The following is a 21,225-nucleotide window of genomic DNA, read 5'->3' as shown; positions in this document are numbered from 1 at the left end:
TCAGACAGCCAACGCTCAGGCCACATAGAAATCAATTTACGGTGGGACAGTGAAGTTGGTAACATTACCCCTGAGCTCCGCTACCTGCAGGAAGGGGAGACTTTCTCCTGCAACACCAGAGCGGCCAGTAATCTGGAGCAGCTTTTGCTACCTTTATGTCGCTGTAACTGAGAACCTGAGCACGGCGGGCGATATCATTAATGCAGGACGGTGATCTGAGAAACTAATGCTAGCTTTTTTTTTTTTTTTTTTAAATGCCTCTAGAAGTTCTAATTCTATGCAAAATGAACGAAGTGCCTGATATTACACCGTAAGATCCAGAGCACCTAGTTATAATGTGGCCTTGAAAAGTCGCCCTGTCCTGCCTCAGATCATATGTTGGTTTTGGGTTCCCTGCAACTGGGAATAAAAAGCTATTTTGGCTGCAGACTGATCCTATCATGTAGCCTAGACTCTCATAGCTGGAGGCATCTCCAGGCTGGCATGACAGAGCTTGGCAAGGGCAAAGAGATTACACTAGGTGCCTCTTACCCCCCCCCCCCCCTTTCCCTTCCAATCATAACACCCCGTTATGGTGCCAGCAAGCAGTAGGAAGGACACTGGTGGGCTGATTGCCTCATACTTAAACAAGATTGTTTTCTATGTGTTGCTGAGAGATAAGAGGATTCGGGTTGTAAGCTCTTTGTTAAGGGGGGGGGGGGGGGGGGGTAGCGGTATGTCTGATTGTAGCATAGTATACAGAGAGCTATATTCAGATGGTCACCGGCTGCCACCGGCCAGAGGTCTCTTAAACTGCGGAGTCTTTATAATTTGTGTCATTTTGTAGCCAGGCTCCTGGTACCTATAAAATGCACAAAAGAAGATGAATGTGAAAGCAGGGGGATCGTTGACGGGGTCTGTTTCACTAGCAAAATGGTGTTTGGGAGGGACACAGACTTAACCAGTTCCAAATATGATTCGGTCCAACCACCACGGTTAAAATCCCGCTGGCACCCGATAATTGGCCCTGGTGTTTTGCACCTCCGCTGTGCGCATGCGTAGTGATGTAATGCACGGCTGCAGATATTTTTCTTCTGCATTATACCCTGGCCCGCAGCTTATACTCCTGTTGGGGGAAAAAGCGGAGGGCGGCGCGTACTGGGATCAGTAATCCTGGTATCTGCGGAATTTCGCCGTAGGTTCCCCCTTGCTGCACTTCACCTGGCGGGCACCATAAAGCTCCTCAGCTGTGGGGGATCTATAAAGCGGTGATCTGCAGGAGATTCAGGCGTATGTGTCTCGGGATGATCCGGAGGTTTGCGGGAGAGCGTTCTGTGCACGTTAGTGCGGATTCCTGTGCGCTGGCACTGCAGTCTCTGCTGGGTTCCTGCTGTGTGTTTGTAACGAATTCTCCTTGGCGGTGCCAAGCAAGGCATTGTGTGCCAATCTCTAGGCTGCTACTAGGTGGCGGTGACCTGGTAAAATGCCAGGCCTCCTCTTCCATTGCTTCAGGCTAACCCTTTCCCTACTCGGGGTATAGGAAATAATTAGGTAGACAAATATACAAGACTCCTTTTCTATGCAGCAATAGATGTTGGGCGTATAAAGTCTCTGTAGGAGCCAGACCTGGGAGGCCGATAAAACTATCGAGCCCCTGACATTGTTAGGGGACTACTAGTCTTATCGGCCTCCGTTTGCATCGCTGTGAGGCACCATCACTTTTATTTGTTCACCTTCAGTAAATATCTGGCTCCTTTATTTGGGCAATTAACAGCCTTTGATATGTGGTCATGTCGTACTTGGTGATCTTACCCTTTATAAAGAGGTTGTTTAAACTAGACTTATTTGCCAATGAAGCAAGTCCTTAGTCCAGAGGTTCCCAAACTGTGTGCCGTGGCTCCCTGGGGTGCCTCGGGACACTTGCAGGGGTGCCCTGGGTTGGTGGTCCAGGACCAATTCAAATTATTCATGGTCAATATAATAGGCAAAACCAGTGCTGGTGGCTGCCAGTCATAAAATATGTGGCCAAACAGAAGCAAATCTTGTCCCTCACCACATAACTGACCCTAAGGATGACATATAAACGCCATCTACTTAATGTAATATTTCTTTCTAAATTTCTCAATAAGAAATTTTTGGCCTAGGGTTGCCGTGAAAAAAATTCTGATATTCTAGGGCGCCGTGATTAAAAAAAGTTTGGAAACCACTGCCTTAGGGCTAAAACACACTACCCGGCTTTTGCCGGCCTTGAAAAAGCCGGACGGCTTTTTCCCGTGCCGGCATTGTAGTTAACAGTGTGAGGGGTAGGGTCCCTTCACACTGCACGGCCCCGGCCCAGCTGCCGGGTTGCAGCCGGGTCTCTCCACTGGAAGGTCCGGCTGCCGGGCGGCCGCCGGGCCGTCTTTGCAGCCAGTAAACCGTGTGTGTGAAGGGGAGCTTTCACACACAACGGTTTTTTCTGCAGCCGTGTCTGATGCTGCGCATGCGCACAGCATCACACACGGCTCAAAGCCGTCCTGTGTGACAGACACTGCCGGTTTCTCCCGGATGGCAAAAAGCCGGACAAAGTTTGTCCGGCTTTTTGCCATCCGGGAAAAACCGGAGTGTGTGTTACAGCCCTAAGTCTGTAAATCTGAGCAAGAAAGATCTGGCCTTTGTCCTCAGCAGCCAATCAGATTTTGGCATTTTTGTAATGCAAGTTAGAAAATGAAAATTATTTGGTTGCTATGGACGACACCACTTTATTTATGTATTTTTTCTCTTATGTCCTAGAGGATGCTGGGGACTCCGTAAGGACCATGGGGATAGATGGGCTCCGCAGGAGACATGGGCACTTTAAGAAAGACTTCAGGTCTGGGTGTGCACTGGCTCCTCCCTCTATGCCCCTCCTCCAGACCTCAGTTTGATACTGTGCCCAGTGGAGACTGGGTGCTTTACAGGGAGCTCTCCTGAGTTTCCTGTCAGAAAGTATTTTAGTTAGGTTTTCATTTTCAGGGAGCCTGCTGGCAACAGACTCCCTGCATCGAGGGACTGAGGAGAGAGAAGCAGACCTACTTCTGTGAGTTTCAAGGCTCTGTTTCTTAGGCTACTGGACACCATTAGCTCCAGAGGGATTGGTACGCAGGTCTCACCCTCGCCGTCCGTCCCAGAGCCGCGCCGCCGTCCTCCTTGCAGAGCCGGAAGATAGAAGCCGGGTGAGTATGAGAAGAAAAGAAGACTTCAGAGGCGGCAGAAGACTTCATGATCTTCACTGAGGTAACACTGTGCGCCATTGCTCCCATACACCTCACACGCGGCAGTCACTGTAAGGGCGCAGGGGGGGCGCCCTGGGCAGCATATAAACCTCTTTTTTGGCAAAAGTATATATGTATACAGCTGGCCAGTGTGTGTGTGTGTGTGTGTGTGTGTGTGTATATATATATATATATATATATATATATATATATTTCTCTATCGTCCTTGTGGATGCTGGGGTTCCTGAAAGGACCATGGGGAATAGCGGCTCCGCAGGAGACAGGGCACAAAAAGTAAAGCTTTCCGATCAGGTGGTGTGCACTGGCTCCTCCCCCTATGACCCTCCTCCAGACTCCAGTTAGATTTTTGTGCCCGGCCGAGAAGGGTGCAATCTAGGTGGCTCTCCTAAAGAGCTGCTTAGAGAAAGTTTAGCTTAGGTTTTTTATTTTACAGTGAGTCCTGCTGGCAACAGGATCACTGCAACGAGGGACTTAGGGGAGAAGGAGTGAACTCACCTGCGTGCAGGATGGATTGGCTTCTTGGCTACTGGACATCAGCTCCAGAGGGACGATCACAGGTACAGCCTGGATGGTCACCGGAGCCGCGCCGCCGGCCCCCTTGCAGATGCTGAAGTAAGAAGAGGTCCAGAATCGGCGGCTGAAGACTCCTGCAGTCTTCTAAAGGTAGCGCACAGCACTGCAGCTGTGCGCCATTTTCCTCTCAGCACACTTCACACGGCAGTCACTGAGGGTGCAGGGCGCTGGGAGGGGGGCGCCCTGGGAGGCAAATGAAAACCTTTTTTGGCGAAAAATACCTCACATATAGCCCCCAGAGGCTATATGGAGATATTTAACCCCTGCCAAGATTCACTAAATAGCGGGAGACGAGCCCGCCGAAAAAGGGGCGGGGCCTATCTCCTCAGCACACAGCGCCATTTTCTCTCACAGAAAGCCTGGAGAGAAGGCTCCCAGGCTCTCCCCTGCACTGCACTACAGAAACAGGGTTAAAACAGAGAGGGGGGGCACTGATTTTGGCGATATTGAGATATATATAAAGATGCTATAAGGGAAAACACTTATATAAGGTTGTCCCTATATAATTATAGCGTTTTGGTGTGTGCTGGCAAACTCTCCCTCTGTCTCCCCAAAGGGCTAGTGTGGGTCCTGTCCTCTGTCAGAGCATTCCCGGTGTGTGTGCTGTGTGTCGGTACGTGTGTGTCGACATGTATGAGGACGATGTTGGTGAGGAGGCGGAGAAATTGCCTGTAATGGTGATGTCACTCTCTAGGGAGTCGACACCGAAATGGATGGCTTATTTAGGGAATTACGTGAGAATGTCAACACGCTGCAAGGTCGGTTGACGACGTGAGACGGCCGACAAACTATTAGTACCGGTCCAGGCGTCTCAGAAACACCGTCAGGGGCGTTAAAAACGCCCATTTACCTCAGTCGGTCGACACAGACACAGACACGGACACTGAATCCAGTGTCGACGGTGAATAAACAAACGTATTTCTCATTAGGGCCACACGTTAAGGGCAATGAAGGAGGTGTTGCATATTTCTGATACTACAAGTACCACAAAAAAGGGTATTATGTGGGAGTGAAAAAACTACCTGTAGTTTTTCCTGAATCAGATAAAATAAAATGAAGTGTGTGATGATGCGTGGGGTTACCCCGATAGCAAATATTGGCGTTATACCCTTTCCCGCCAGAAATTAGGGCGCGTTGGGAAACACCCCTTAGGGTGATAAGGCGCTCACACGCTTATCAAGTGGCGTTACCGTCTCCAGATACGGCCGCCCTCAAGGAGCCAGCTGATAGGAAGCTGGAAAGATATCCTAAAAAGTATATACACACATACGGTGGTTATACTGCGACCAGCGATCGCCATCAGCCTGGAGATGCAGTGCTGGGTTGGCTTGGTCGGATTCCCTGACTGAAAATATTTTATTCATATAGGGCATTTAATAGGATGCATTCTATATATATGTACGTGAGATGCACAGAGGGATATTTGCTCTCTGGCATCAAGATAAGTACGTTGTCCATATCACCCAGAAGATGTCATGGACACGACAGTGGTCAGGTGATACAGATCCCATACGGCACATGGAAGTATTGCCGTATAAAGGGAAGGAGTTAGTTGGGGTCGGTCCATCGGACCTGGGGACCACGGCAACAGCTGGGAAATCCAACCTTTTTACCCCAAGTTACATCTCAGCTGAAAAAGACACCGTCTTTTCAGCCTCAATCCTTCCTTTCCCATGAGGGCATGCAGGCAAAAGGCCAGTCATATCTGCCCAGACATAGAGGTAAGGGAAGTAGACTGCAGCAGGCAGCCCCTTCCCAGGAAAAGAAGCCCTCCACCGCGTCTGCCAAGTCCTCAGCATGACGCTGGGGCCATGCAAGCGGACTCAAGGTGGGGGGGTAGTCTCAAGAGTCTCAGCGCGCAGTGGGATCACTCGCAGGTTGACCCCTAGATAGTACAAGTATTATCCCAGGGGTACAGATTGGAGAGTCGAGACATCTTCTCCTCGCAGGTTTCTGAAGTCTGCTTTACCAACGGCTCCCTCCGACAGGGAGGCAGCATTGGAAACAATTCACAAGCTGTATATCCAGCAGGTGATAATCAAAGTACCCCTCCTACAACAAGGAAAAGGGTATTATTTTTCCACACTATATTGTGGTACTGACGCCAGACGGCTTGGTGAGACATAGTCTAAACTGAAATCTTTGAACACTTACATAAAAGGTTCAAATCGAGATGGAGTCACTCAGAGCAGTGATAGCGAACCGGAAAAAAGGGGACTATATGGTGTCCCTGGACATCAAGGATTACCTCCATGTCCAAATTTGCCCTTCTCAACAAGGGTACCTCTGGTTCGTGGTACAGAACTGTCAATATCAGTTTCAGACGATGCCGTTTGAATTATCCACGGCACCCCGGGCCTTTTACCAAGGTAATGGCCGAAAAGATGTTTCTTCAAAGAAAAAAGGCATCTAAATTATCCCTTACTTGGACGATATCCTGAAAAGGGCAAGTTCCAGAGAACAGTTGGAGGTCGGAAGAGCACTATCTAAAGTAGTTCTACGACAGCACGACTGGGTTCTAAATATTCCAAGAATCGCAGCTGTTTTCCGACGATACGTCTGCTGTTCCTAGGAATGATTCTGGGCATAGTCCAGAAAAAGGTGTTCCTCCGGGAGGAAAAAGCCAAGGAGTTATTCGACCTAGTCAGAAACCTCCTAAAACCAGGCCAAGTATCAGTGCATCAATGCACAGGAGTCCTGGGAAAAATGGTGGCTTCTTACGAAGCGATTCCATTCGGCAGATCTCAGGGGATTTGCTGGACGAATGGTCCGGATCGCATTTTCAGATGCATCAGCGGATAATCCTGTCTCCAAGGACAAGGGTGTCTCTTCTGTGGGGGCTGCAGAGTGCTCATCTTTTAGAGGGCAGCACACTCAGCATTCAGGACTGTGTTCTGGGGACCACGGATACCAGCCTGAGAGGCTGGGGAGTAGTCACACAGGGAAAAAATTTCCAAGGAAGTGTGGTCAAGTCTGGAGACTTCTCTCCACATGAATATACTGGAGCTAAGGGCAATTTACAATGCTCTGAGCCTAGGAAGACTCCTGCTTCAAAGTCAACCGGTGCTGATCCAGTAGGACATCATCATGGCGGTCGCCCACGTTATCAGACGGGGCGACACAAGAAGCAGGAGGGCAATGACAGATTCTTCGCTGGGCGGAAAATCATGTGATAACACTGTCAGCAGTGTTCATTCCGGGAGTGGGCAACTGGGAAGATTTCCTCAGCATAAATGAATTCCACCCGGAAAAGTGGAAACTTAATCTGGAAGTTTCCACATGATTGTAAACCGTTGGGAAAGACCAAAGGTGGTTATGATGGCGTCCCACCTGAAGCGCCAGGTCAAGAGACACTCAGGCAATAGCTGGGACGCTCTGGTAACACCGTCGGTGTACCAGTCGGTGTATGTGTTCCATCCTCTGCTTTTCATACCCAATGTATTGAAAATGATAGGAAGGAGAGGAGTAAGAACTATACTCGTGGCTCCGGTTTGGCCAAGAAGGACTTGGTTCCCGGAACTTCAAGAGATACTAAGAAGGGTCTTGATTCGGCAAGAACCGTGTCTGTTCCGGGACTTACCGCAGCTGCGTTGACGCCAAGGCGGGTGAACGCCGGATCCTAAGGGAAAGAGGCATTCCGGAAGAGGTCATCCCTACCCTGGTCAGAGCCAGGAAGGAGGTGACCGCACAACATTATCACCACTTAGGTGAAAATATGTGCCAGGGTGTGAGTCCAGGAAGGCTCCACGGAAGAATTTCAACTAGGTTAATTTCTACATTTCCTGCAAACAGGAGTGTCTATGGGTCTCAAATTGGGTCCATTAGGGTTCAAATTTCGGCCTGTTGATTTTCTTCCAGAAAGAAATTGGCTTCAGTTCCTGAAGTCCAGAAGTTGTTAAGGGAGTACTGCATATACAGCCCCTTTGATGTCTCCAGTGGCACTGGGCGATCTCAACGTAGTTTTGGGATTCCTAAAAAATCACATTGGTTTAAACAACTCAAATCTGTGGATTTGATATATCTCACATGGAAAATGACCATGCTGTTGGTCCTGGCCTCGGCCAGGCGAGTGTCAGAATTGGCGGCTTTATCTCACAAAGCCATATCTGATTGTCCATTCGGACAGAGCAAAGCTGCGGACTCGTCCCCAGTTTCTCCTTAAGGTGGTGTCAGCGTTTCACCTGAACCAGCTTATTGTGGTACCTGCGGCTACTAGGGACTTGGAGGACTCCAAGTTGCTGGATGTTATCAGGGCCCTGAAAATATAGTTTCCAGGTTGGCTGGAGTCAGGAAATCTGACTTGCTGTTTATCCTGTATGCACCCAACAATGCTGGGTGCTTCTGCTTCTAAGCAGTCGATTGCTCGTGGGATTGGTAGCACAATTCAACTTGCACATTCTGTGGCAGGCCTGCCACAGTCTAAATCTGTTAAGGCCCATTCCACAAGGAAGGTGGGCTCATCTTGGGCGGCTGCCCGAGGGGTCTCGGCATTACATCTTTGCCGAGCAGCTACGTGGTCGGGGGAGAACACGTTTGTAAAATTCTACAAATTTGATACCCTGGCAAAAGAGGACCTGGAGTTCTCTCATTCGGTGCTGCAGAGTCATCCGCACTCTCCCGCCCGTTTGGGAGCTTTGGTATAATCCCCATGGTCCTTTCAGGAACCCCAGCATCCACAAGGACGATAGAGAAAATAAGAATTTACTTACCGATAATTCTATTTCTCGGAGTCCGTAGTGGATGCTGGGCGCCCATCCCAAGTGCGGATTATCTGCAATACTTGTACATAGTTATTGCTAACTAAATCGGGTTATTGTTGTTGTGAGCCATCTTTTCAGAGGCTCCGCTGTTATCATACTGTTAACTGGGTTCAGATCACAGGTTGTACAGTGTGATTGGTGTGGCTGGTATGAGTCTTACCCGGGATTCAAAATTCCTCCCTTATTGTGTACGCTCGTCCGGGCACAGTACCTAACTGGAGTCTGGAGGAGGGTCATAGGGGGAGGAGCCAGTGCACACCACCTGATCGGAAAGCTTTACTTTTTGTGCCCTGTCTCCTGCGGAGCCGCTATTCCCCATGGTCCTTTCAGGAACCCCAGCATCCACTACGGACTCCGAGAAATAGAATTATCGGTAAGTAAATTCTTATTATATATATATATATATATATATATATATATATATATATATATATATATATATATATATATATATATATATACATGTATGAACCCCCGCCAATTTTTAGTGTATTTCAGCTAGACAGAAGCCCGCCGCCGAGGGGGCGGGGCTTCTCCCTCAGCACTCACCAGCGCCATTTTCTCCACAGCACAGCTGAGAGGAAGCTCCCCGGACTCTCCCCTGCTTATGAAAATAGAGAAATTAGACCAGATGTGGTGCGCTTATCAAATAAAAAATATGCAAATCGTACTTCCCTTAATTGTAAATCTTCTGTCGTAGGGTGTGTAAGTACTTCAGAGAAACGGAATCCACATGTGGGCATAAAAATAAATAATTCCGCATATAGTGTAGTATGTTAAAATCCAAACAAATTTAATATAATCAAGCAATAAAATTTGCCCACAAGGCTGATTTGACATGCACAATTTAAAATGGTGTCAGGTGGAGGTTTACCAAAATCAGGTATAATGGAAGCCTTTTAACGGTGTCTTTAAGATGTTAATTGCTGGTGTTAACCTTGTAATACAGACATCTCAGTGCGTAAGAAATAGGTGGAGGTTTACCAGATTTTCTTGAGGTATGTTCCTTTAAGATGTGAAGATGAGGAGATAACAGCTCCGGAAACTGTCCCCAAAAGGTCCACACAACTCCGTCCGTCTGGCAAATCTCCTTCCAACAATTAGTTTCCTGTCATACAGTGCCGACGCGTTTCGGGATCTCTCCCTTCCTCAAGGTTGCTCTTAAGAAGCTGACGGCCACTGATGTGTCTACTCTCTTCTGCTGCAACAAAGCCTTTATGTTCCTACTTTCATGGATTGTGCTGAAGCCCAGAGTCACGATTTCCCGTCGGTTTCAGATGGAACTTTTGCACCCACTTTTGCAAGTCCAGATAGTAATGATGACAGCTAAATACCCCCGTCCTGCATGCCACAGAATCTGCGGGGGTATTTAGCTGTCATCATGGCCAGAGGCAAGGGTAGAGGAAAGAAGCTGCACCAGGCAGCCAGTTCCCAGGAACAAAAACCCTCCCCTGCTTCCACGAAGTCCACCGCATGACGTTGGGGATCCACAGGCGGAGCCAGGTGCGGTGGGGGCGCGTCTCCGAAACTTCAGCAACCAGTGGGTTAGCTCACAGGTGGATCTCTGGGCTATACAAATTGTATCTCAGGGATACAAGCTGGAATTCGAAGCGACTCCCCCCCGCCGTTACCTCAAATCAGCCTTGCCAGCTTCCCCCATGGAAAGGGAGGTAGTACTGGCGGCAATTCACAAGCTGTACCTCCAGCAAGTGATTGTCAGGGTCCCCCTCCTTCAACAGGGAAGGGGTTACTATTCCACAATGTTTGTGGTACCGAAACCGGACGGTTCGGTGAGACCCATTCTGAATTTAAAACCCTTGAACACTTATATAAAGAAATTCAAGTTCAAAATGGAATCGCTCAGAGCGGTTATTGCAAGCCTGGAAGAGGGGGATTTTATGGTGTCGCTGGACATCAAAGATGCTTACTTGCATGTCCCCATTTACCCACCTCACCAGGAGTACCTCAGGTTTGTGGTACAGGACTGTCATTACCAGTTCCAGACGTTGCCGTTTGGCCTGTCCACGTCACCGAGAATATTTACCAAGGTAATGGCCGAAATGATGATACTCCTTCGGCAGAAGGGAGTTATAATTATCCCGTACTTGGACGATCTCCTCATAAAGGCGAGGTCCAGGGAGCAGTTGTTGATCAGCGTAGCACTCTCTAAGGAAGTGTTGCAACAGCACGGCTGGATTCTGAATGTTCCAAAGTCGCAGCTGATTCCTACGACGCGTCTGCTTTTCCTGGGCATGATTCTGGACACAGAACAGAAGAAGGTGTTTCTCCCGGTGGAGAAGGCCCAGGAATTAGCATCTCTGGTCAGGGACCTCCTAAAACCAAAACAGGTATCGGTGCATCACTGCACGCGAGTCCTGGGAAAGATAGTGGCTTCATACGAAGCCATTCCCTTCGGCAGGTTCCATGCGAGGATCTTTCAGTGGGATCTGTTGGACAAGTGGTCCGGATCGCATCTTCAGATGCATCGGCTGATCACCCTGTCCCCAAGGGCCAGGGTGTCTCTTCTGTGGTGGCTGCAGAGTGCTCACCTTCTCAAGGGCCGCAGGTTCGGCATACAGGACTGGGTCCTGGTGACCACGGATGCAAGCCTCCGAGGATGGGGGGGCAGTCACTCAGGGAAGAAACTTCCAAGGGCTGTGGTCAAGTCTGGAGACTTCTCTAAACATAAATATACTGGAACTAAGGGCCATTTACAACGCCCTGAGTCAAGCAGAGCCCCTGCTTCGAAACCGGCCAGTACTGATTCAGTCAGACAACATCACGGCGGTCGCCCATGTAAACCGCCAGGGCGGCACAAGAAGCAGGATGGCAATGGTGGAAGCCACAAAGATTCTTCGGTGGGCGGAGAATCACGTGCAAGCACTGTCAGCAGTGTTCATTCCGGGAGTGGACAACTGGGAAGCAGACTTCCTCAGCAGACACGACCTCCACCCGGGAGAGTGGGGACTTCATCAAGAAGTCTTCACACAGATCGCAAAGCGATGGGAAATGCCACAGGTGGACATGATGGCGTCCCGCCTCAACAAAAAGCTAAAAAGATATTGCGCCAGGTCAAGGGACCCTCAGGTGATAGCTGTGGACGCCCTAGTGACACCGTGGGTGTACCAGTCGGTATATGCGTTTCCTCCTCTTCCTCTCATACCCAAGGTACTGAGAATAGTAAGAAAGAGAGGAATAAGAACAATACTCATTGTTCCGGATTGGCCAAGAAGGACTTGGTACCCGGAACTGCAAGAAATGCGCACAGAGGACCCATGGCCTCTGCCTCTCAGACAGGACCTGATGCAACAAGGGCCCTGTCTGTTCCAAGACACACCGCGGCTGCGTTTGACGGCATGGCAGTTGAACGCCGGATCCTAGCTGAAAAAGGCATTCCGGATGAAGTTATTCCTACGCTGATAAAGGCTAGGAAAGACGTGACAGCAAAGCATTATCACCGTATATGGCGAAAATATGTTGCTTGGTGTGAGGCCAGGAAGGCCCCTACAGAGGAATTCCAGCTGGGTCGTTTCCTGCACTTCCTACAGTCAGGGGTGACTATGGGCCTAAAATTGGGGTCCATAAAGGTCCAGATTTCGGCCCTATCCATTTTCTTTCAAAAAGAACTGGCTTCACTGCCTGAGGTTCAGACGTTTGTTAAGGGAGTGCTGCATATGCAGCCCCCTTTTGTGCCACCAGTGGCACCCTGGGATCTTAACGTTGTGTTGGATTTCCAGAAATCCCACTGGTTTGAGCCACTTAGGACCATGGAACTAAAGTATCTCACGTGGAAAGTGGTCATGCTGTTGGCCTTAGCATCGGCTAGGCGTGTGTCGGAATTGGCGGCTTTGTCATGTAAAAGCCCATATCTGATCTTCCATATGGACAGGGCAGAATTGAGGACTCGTCCCCAATTTCTCCCAAAGGTGGTATCATCGTTTCATTTGAACCAACCTATTGTGGTGCCTGCGGCTACTCGGGACTTGGAGGACTCCAAGTTACTGGACGTAGTCAGGGCTTTGAAAATATATGTTTCCAGAACGGCTGGAGTCAGGAAGACTGACTCGCTGTTTATCCTGCATGCACTCAACAAGCTGGGTGCTCCTGCTTCAAAGCAAACTATTGCGCGCTGGATCTGTAGCACGATTCAGCTAGCTCATTCTGCGGCTGGATTGCCGCATCCAAAATCAGTAAAAGCCCATTCCACAAGGAAGGTGGGCTCTTCTTGGGCGGCTGCCCGAGGGGTCTCGGCTTTACAGCTTTGCCGAGCGGCTACTTGGTCGGGTTCAAACACATTTGCAAAGTTCTACAAGTTTGATACCCTGGCTGAGGAGGACCTTGTATTTGCTCATTCGGTGCTGCATAGTCATCCGCACTCTTCCGCCCGTTTGGGAGCTTTGGTATAATCCCCATGGTCCTTACAGAGTTCCCAGCATCCACTAGGACGTCAGAGAAAATAAGAATTTACTCACCGGTAATTCTATTTCTCGTAGTCCGTAGTGGATGCTGGGCGCCCGTCCCAAGTGCAGACTTTCTGCAATACGTGTATATAGTTATTGCTTAAATAAGGGTTATTGTTATGAGCCATCCGTTGAGTGAGGCTCAGTTGTTGTTCATACTGTTAACCTTACCCAGTTATCACAAGTTGTACGGTGTGATTGGTGTGGCTGGTATGAGTCTTACCCTGGTTTCAAATTTCCTTTCCTTGTAATGTCAGCTCGTCCGGGCACAGTTTCCCTAACTGAGGTCTGGAGGAGGGGCATAGAGGGAGGAGCCAGTGCACACCAGATATAGTACCTAATCTTTCTTTTAAGAGTGCCCAGTCTCCTGCGGAGCCCGTCTATTCCCCATGGTCCTTACGGAGTTCCCAGCATCCACTACGGACTACGAGAAATAGAATTACCGGTGAGTAAATTCTTATTTTTTGCCATGTATTTCCTCACAGCCTAAGAAAGCACCATATTATCACATGCGGTCCTTTCGGTTATATAGAAACAAGAGAGTACGAAGATCGTCTTTTCTTGCCAGAGGTAAGGTCAGGGGAAACAAGCTGCCAACCACAGCTAGTTCCCAGGAGCAGAAGTCCTCCCCGGCCTCTATAAAATCCACAGCGTGATGCAGGAACTCCGCTGAGGGAGTGCGCCCCAGGGGGGGCACGTCTTCGACTTGTCAGCCACATCTGGGTTCACTCACAGGTGGATCCCGGGGCAATAGAAATTATTTCCCAGGGTTACAAGCTGGAATTCGAACAAGTGTCTCCTCGCCGGTTTTTCAAATCGGCCTTAACAGCTTCTCCCCCAGAAAGGGAGCTACTGTTAAATGCAATTCACAAAGTGTATCATCAACAGGTGGTGGTTAAAGTTCCCCTACTTCTACATGAGAAGGGGTAGTAAATCAACCCTGTTAGTAGTCCCGAAACCGGACGGTTCGGTCAGACCCATTTTACATTTAAAATCCTTGAACCTATACTTGAAAAGGTTCAAGTTCAAGGTGCAATCGCTCAGAGCGGTCATCGCCAGCCTAGAAAGGGGGAGACTTTATGGTATCCCTGGACATAAAGGATTCATACCTTCATGTTCCCATATATCCAGGACATAAAGGATTCATACCTTTTATGTTCCCATATATCCACCTCATCAGGCGTACCTAAGAATTGCGGTACAGGTAATCATTACCAGGGCTTTCCACCGAGGATTTTCACCAAGGTAATGGCGGAAATGATGGTGCTCCTGCGCAAGCAGGATGTCGCAATTATCCCGTACTTGGACGATCTCCTCATAAAAGCGAGATCAAGAAAGCAGTTACTAAACAGCGTATCACTTTCACTGAAGGTGTTACAGCAACACAGCTGTTTACTCAATATCCCGAAGTCGCAGTTGGTTCCTACAACTGGTCTGACCTTCTTGGACTTGATTCTGGATACGGTCCAGAAAAGGGTTTATCTTCAGATAGAAAAGGCTCAGGAACTGATGACTCTGGTCAGGAACCTATTGAAGCCAAAACAGGTGTCAGTGCATTACTGCACTCGAGTCCTGGAAAAGATGGTGGCGTCATACAAAGCCTTCCAATGGGACCTACTGGCAAGTGGTCCGAATCACATCTACAGATTCATCATTTGATCGCCCTGTCCCCCAGGGCCAGGGTATCTCTCCTGTGATGGTGTTCACCTTCTAGAGGGCTGCAGGTTCGGCATTCAGGACTGGATTCTGGTGACCACAGACGCGAGCTTCCGAGGTTGGGGAGCAGTCACACAGGGGAGAAACTTCCAGGGTCTTGGGTCAAGTCAAGAGACTTGTCTTCACATCAACGTCCTGGAGCTGAGGGCCATATACAACGCCCTTCGTCAAGTGGAGACCTTGCTTCGCGACTTACCAGTTCTGATCCAATCAGACAACATCACCGCAGTGGCTCATGTAAGCCGCCAGGACGGCACAAGGAGCAGAGTGGCAAGAAGCCACCAGGATTCTTCGCTGGGCTAAAAATCATGTAAGCGCACTGTAAGCAGTGTTCATTCCAGGAGTGGACAACTGGGAAGCAGACTTCCTCAGCAAACACGACCTGCATCCAGGAGTGGGGACTTCATCAGGAGGTTTCCACACAGATTGCAAGTCAGTGGGGACTGCCCCAAATAGACATGAGGACGTCCCACCTCAACAAAAAGCTGAAAAGGTATTGCGCCAGGTCAGTAGACCCTCAGACGGTAGCTGTGGACGCCCTAGTGACACCGTGGGTGTTCCAGTCGGTCTAGGTGTTTCCTCCTCTTCCTCTCATCCCAAAGATGTTGAGAATAATAAGAAAAAGAGGAGTACACAATTCTCATTGTTCCAGATTGGCCATGAAGGGCCTGATATCCGGATCTGCAGGAGATGCTCACAGAAGATCAGTGGCATCATCCTCTAAGACAGGACCTGTTGCAACAGGGGCCCTGTCTGTTCCAAGACTTACCGCGGCTGCGTTTGACGGAATGGCGGTTGAACGCCGGATCCTAGCGGAAAAGAGCATTCCGGATGAGGTCATTCCTACGCTGATAAAGGCTAGAAAAGACGTGACAACTAAACATCATCACCGTATATATGGCGAAAATATGTTTCTTGGTGAGAGGCCAGGAATACTCCTACGGCAGAATTCCATCTGGGCCGTTTTCCTTCACTTCCTACAAACTGGAGTGAATTTGGGCCTTGAATTAGGCTCCATTAAGGTTCAGATTTCGGCCTTATCCATTTTCTTTCAAAAAGAATTGGCTTCTCTCCCAGAAGTACAGACTTTTGTGAAGGGAGTGCTGCATATTCAGCCTCCTTTTGTACCTCCGGTGGCGCTTTGGGACCTTAACGTGGTGTTGAGTTTCCTTGAGTCGCACTGTTTTGAACCACTTAAAATGGTGGAGTGAAGATATCTCACTTGAAAATTGGTCTTGTGGTTAGCCTTGGCTTCGGCTAGGTGAGTGTCGGAATTGGCGGCTTTGTCTCATAAAAGCCCCTATCTGGTTTTTCCATATGGATAGAGCGGAATTGCGGACCCGTCCTCAATTCTTACCTACGGTGATGTCATCGTTTTATATGAACCAACCTATTGTGGTGCCTGTGGCTACACGTGACTTGGAGGATTCCGAGTCCCTTGATGTGGTCAGGGTTTTGAAAACTTACGTAGCCAGAACTGCTAGTCAGAAAAACAGAAGCACTGTTTGTCCTGTATGCAGCCAACGGGGTTGGCGCTCCTGCTTCAAAGCAGACTATTGCGCACTGGATCTGTAACACGATTCAGCGAGCGTGCAACGGCGGGATTGCTGTTACCTAAATTGGTCAAGGCCCATTCCACTAGGAAGGTGGGCTCGTCTTGGGCGGCTGCCCGAGGGGTCTCGGCACTACAGCTGTGCCGAGCGGCTACTTGGTCAGGTTCAAACACCTTGCAAGGTTTTATAAGTTTGATACCCTGGCTGAGGAGGACCTCCTGTTTGCTCAATCGGTGCTGCAGAGTCATCCACACTCTCCCGCCCGTTTTTGGAGCTTTGGTATAAACCCCATGGTCCTTACGGAGTCCCCAGCATCCTCTAGGACGTAAGAGAAAATAAGATTTTAAACCTACCGGTAAATATTTTTCTCGTAGTCCGTAGAGGATGCTGGGCGCCCGTCCCAAGTGCGTACTACTACTGCAAGACTTGTATATAGTTTTGCTTACATAAGGGTTATGTTATAGTTTTCATCGGTCTTGGACTAATGCTATGTTGTTTTCATACTGTTAACTGGGTAGTATATCACAAGTTATACGGTGTGATTGGTGTGTCTGGTATGAATCTTGCCCTTGGATTAACGAAAATCCTTTCCTCGTACTGTCCGTCTCCTCTGGGCACAGTTTCTCTAACTGAGGTCTGGAGGAGGGGCATAGAGGGAGGAGCCAGAGCACACCCAGACCTAAAGTCTTTCTTAAAGTGCCCATGTCTCCTGCGGAGCCCGTCTATCCCCATGGTCCTTACGAAGTCCCCAGCATCCTCTACGGACTACGAGAAAAAGATTTACCGGTAGGTTTAAAATCTTATTATTTTATTTCCTTTTGCACCAGTTTTCAGAAGAGTTTTTTAGTTCTCGCCAGACGCTGAGATGAAGCAGTCTCCTTTTAGAGAGGTGTGTTCCGTTCTGTGAACTTGACCACGTGTGTCTGCTGTTTATCACGTGTGCTCTGTGTCTTGCAGGTCTGCAAACGGATGGATCTGGAGTGCCAGCGCATCCTCAATCAGGGCTTCCTGCGGGTGGAGCGGTATCACAACTTGTGTCAGAAACAGGTCAAGGCCCAGCTGCCAAGGTACGTCCCGGCGGCAACCGCCTTCTCTGTCACGCACAGGAAAACTTTTCTTATCGGCAGATTTGACGTTTATACAGTACTGTAACTTGTGCTCGTTGCCCATACATGGGTTGAAGTGAGACTGTAGCCGTCACTGGGAGACTGTAACATCAATGAGGCATGAGGCACTGTTTGATCCAGAAAATTATGGTATGGAATTGGTGAGCGAGGCGATACATACCAGGGCCGGTCAGAGGCCAGGAGCCAGGTAACCAGTGCACCTGTTTCCTTCTACTCAGTGTGGACATGTTTCCAAGGCCCCTAATAACTTATTGGCTCCAAGAATTGACTGTGTGGCTTCTGAGTTCAATAGAATTTTGTTGACCCCTGATTTGTGCTTTATTAGACACATCTGTAGTGTGCACCCTTGTTGTCATAGTAACCACTAAGGTGGCTGTGCAGCACTGTGCTCCCTTCTAGTCATCGTAACCACTGAGGTGGCTGTGCAGCACTGTGCTCCCTTCTAGTCATAGTAACCACTGAGGTGACAACACAGCAATGTGCCCCTTTCTAGTCATAGTAACTACTGAGGTGGCTGTGCAGCACTGTGCTCCCTTCTAGTCATAGTAACCACTGAGGTGACAACACAGCAATGTGCCCCTTTCTAGTCATAGTAACTACTGAGGTGGCTGTGCAGCACTGCTCCCTTCTAGTCATAGTAACCACTGAGGTGACAGCACAGCAATGTGCCCCCTTCTAGTCATAGTAACCACTGAGGTGACAGCACAGCAATGTGCCCCCTTCTAGTCATAGTAACCATTGAGGTGACAGCACAGCAATGTGCCCCCTTCTAGTCATAGTAACCACTGAGGTGACAGCACAGCAATGTGCTCCCTTCTAGTCATCGTAACCACTGAGGTGACAGCACAGCAATGTGCCCCCTTCTAGTCATAGTAACCACTGAGGTGACAGCACAGCAATGTGCCCCCTTCTAGTCATAGTAACCATTGAGGTGACAGCACAGCAATGTGCCCCCTTCTAGTCATAGTAACCACTGAGGTGACAGCACAGCAATGTGCTCCCTTCTAGTCATCGTAACCACTGAGGTGACAGCACAGCAATGTGCCCCCTTCTAGTCATAGTAACCACTGAGGTGACAGCACAGCAATGTGCCCCCTTCTAGTCATAGTAACCACTGAGGTGACAGCACAGCAATGTGCTCCCTTCTAGTCATCGTAACCACTGAGGTGACAGCACAGCAATGTGCTCCCTTCTAGTCATCGTAACCACTGAGGTGACAGCACAGCAATGTGCTCCCTTCTAGTCATCGTAACCACTGAGGTGACAGCACAGCAATGTGCCCCCTTCTAGTCATAGTAACCACTGAGGTGTCAGCACAGCTATGTGCCCCTTTCTAGTCATAGTAACCACTGAGGTGGCAGCACAGCACTGTGCTCCCTTCTAGTCATAGTAACCATTGAGGTGACAGCACAGCATTGTGCCTCCTTCTAGTCGTAGTAACCACTGAGGTGACAACACAGCAATGTGCCCCTTTCTAGTCATAGTAACTACTGAGGTGGCTGTGCAGCACTGCTCCCTTCTAGTCATAGTAACCACTGAGGTGACAGCACAGCAATGTGCCCCCTTCTAGTCATAGTAACCACTGAGGTGACAGCACAGCAATGTGCTCCCTTCTAGTCATCGTAACCACTGAGGTGACAGCACAGCAATGTGCCCCCTTCTAGTCATAGTAACCACTGAGGTGACAGCACAGCAATGTGCCCCCTTCTAGTTATAGTAACCACTGAGGTGACAGCACAGCAATGTGCTCCCTTCTAGTCATCGTAACCACTGAGGTGACAGCACAGCAATGTGCTCCCTTCTAGTCATAGTAACCATTGAGGTGACAGCACAGCAATGTGCCCCCTTCTAGTCATAGTAACCACTGAGGTGTCAGCACAGCTATGTGCCCCTTTCTAGTCATAGTAACCACTGAGGTGGCAGCACAGCACTGTGCTCCCTTCTAGTCATAGTAACCATTGAGGTGACAGCACAGCATTGTGCCTCCTTCTAGTCGTAGTAACCACTGAGGTGACAGCACAGCATTGTGCCCCCTTCTAGTCGTAGTAACCACTGTGGTGGCTGTGCAGCACTGTGTCCCCTTCTAGTCATAGTAACCACTGCGGTGGCTGTGCAGCACTGTGTCCCCTTCTAGTCATAGTAACCGCTGAGGTGGCTGTGCAGCACCTGTGCCCCCTTCTAGTCATGGTAATCGCTGAGGTGGCTGTGCAGCACCTGTGCCCCCTTCTAGTCATAATAACCACAGAGGTGGCAGCACAGCAATGTGCCCCTTTCTAGTCATGGTAACCACTGAGGTGGCTGTGCAGCACTGTGCTCCCTTCTAGTCATAGTAACCACTGAGGTGACAGCACAGCATTGTGCCCCCTTCTAGTCATAGTAACCACTGAGGTGGTTGTGCAGCACTGTGCCCCTTTCTAGTCATAGTAACCACTGAGGTGGCTGTGCAGCACTGTGCTCCCTTCTAGTCATAGTAACCACTGAGGTGACAACACAGCACTGTGCTCCTTCTAGTCATAGTAACCACTGAGGTGGCTGTGCAGCACTGTGCCCCTTTCTAGTCATAGTAACCACTGAGGTGGCTGTGCAGCACTGTGCTCCCTTCTAGTCAAAGTAACCACTGAGGTGACAGCACAGCAATGTGCCCTTTTCTAGTCATAGTAACCACTGAGGTGACAGCACAGCAATGTTCCCCCTTCTAGTCATAGTAACCACTGAGGTGACAGCACCTGTGCCCCCTTCTAGTCATAGTAACCACTGAGGTGGCAGCACAGCAATGTGCCCTTTTCTAGTCATAGTAACCACTGAGGTGACAGCACAGCAATGTTCCCCCTTCTAGTCATAGTAACCACTGAGGTGACAGCACCTGTGCCCCCTTCTAGTCATAGTAACCACTGAGGTGGCTGCGCAGCACTGTGCTCCCTTCTAGTCATATTAACCACGGAGGTGGCAACACAGCACTGTGCTCCCTTCTAGTCATAGTAACCACTGAGGTGGCTGCGCAGCACTGTGCTCCCTTCTAGTCATATTAACCACGGAGGTGGCAACACAGCACTGTGCTCCTTCTAGTCATAGTAACCACTGCGGTGGCTGTGCAGCACTGTGTCCCCTTCTAGTCATAGTAACCGCTGAGGTGGCTGTGCAGCACCTGTGCCCCCTTCTAGTCATGGTAATCGCTGAGGTGGCTGTGCAGCACCTGTGCTCCCTTCTAGTCATAGTAACCACGGAGGTGGCAGCACAGCACTGTGCTCCCTTCTAGTCATAGTAACCACAGAGGTGGAAGCACAGCACTGTGCCCCCTTTTAGTCAGGGGGGGTCATTCAAACTTGATCGCACGCTAGTTTTTTTTTGCTGCGCTGCGATCAGGTCAGAACTGTGCATGCGTATGCACCGCAATGCGCACGCGCGTCGCACGGGTACAAAGCGGATCGTTGCTGTGCGATGGATTGTACGAATAATCCATTCGCACAGCCGATTGCAAGGAGATTGGCAGGAAGAGGGCGTTTGTGGGTGGCAACTGACCGTTTTCTGAGAGTGTTTGGAAAAATGCAGGAGTGTCCAATCGTTTGCAGGGCGGGTGTCTGACGTCCATTCCGGCCCCGGACAGGCTGAAGTGATCGCAGCGGCTGAGTGAAGGGCCCTACACACTTAAAGATCATCTGTCCAATCTGGGTGATTGGGAAGAAAATCTGGCCACGTCTGGGAGCAAATGACAACCATTTGCTCCCAAAATTCAGAAAATGGACAAAAACGGTTGTTAGGGTAAATTGGTTAATGAAACAAACTTAACCGATAAGTCTGAAAGT

The 21,225-nt window shown here is 49.4% G+C and overlaps 1 protein-coding gene across 1 annotated transcript in view; it reads left to right on the top strand.

The window, feature by feature from the left end:
• The window catches only part of FBXO28 (F-box protein 28), a 65,510-nt gene that overhangs the window by 15,368 nt on the left and 28,917 nt on the right, over window positions 1-21,225 (top strand). The window contains exon 2 of the mRNA XM_063919010.1: window positions 17,253-17,362. Coding sequence (XP_063775080.1) covers window positions 17,253-17,362 — 110 coding nt within the window. The remainder of the gene's footprint in view (window positions 1-17,252; window positions 17,363-21,225) is intronic.

Source organism: Pseudophryne corroboree, chromosome 4, assembly GCF_028390025.1.
Source record: "Pseudophryne corroboree isolate aPseCor3 chromosome 4, aPseCor3.hap2, whole genome shotgun sequence".
Classification (NCBI taxonomy): domain Eukaryota; kingdom Metazoa; phylum Chordata; class Amphibia; order Anura; family Myobatrachidae; genus Pseudophryne; species Pseudophryne corroboree.
Note: the sequence above shows the minus strand (reverse complement) of the source record. Positions and strands in the feature narration are given on the sequence as shown.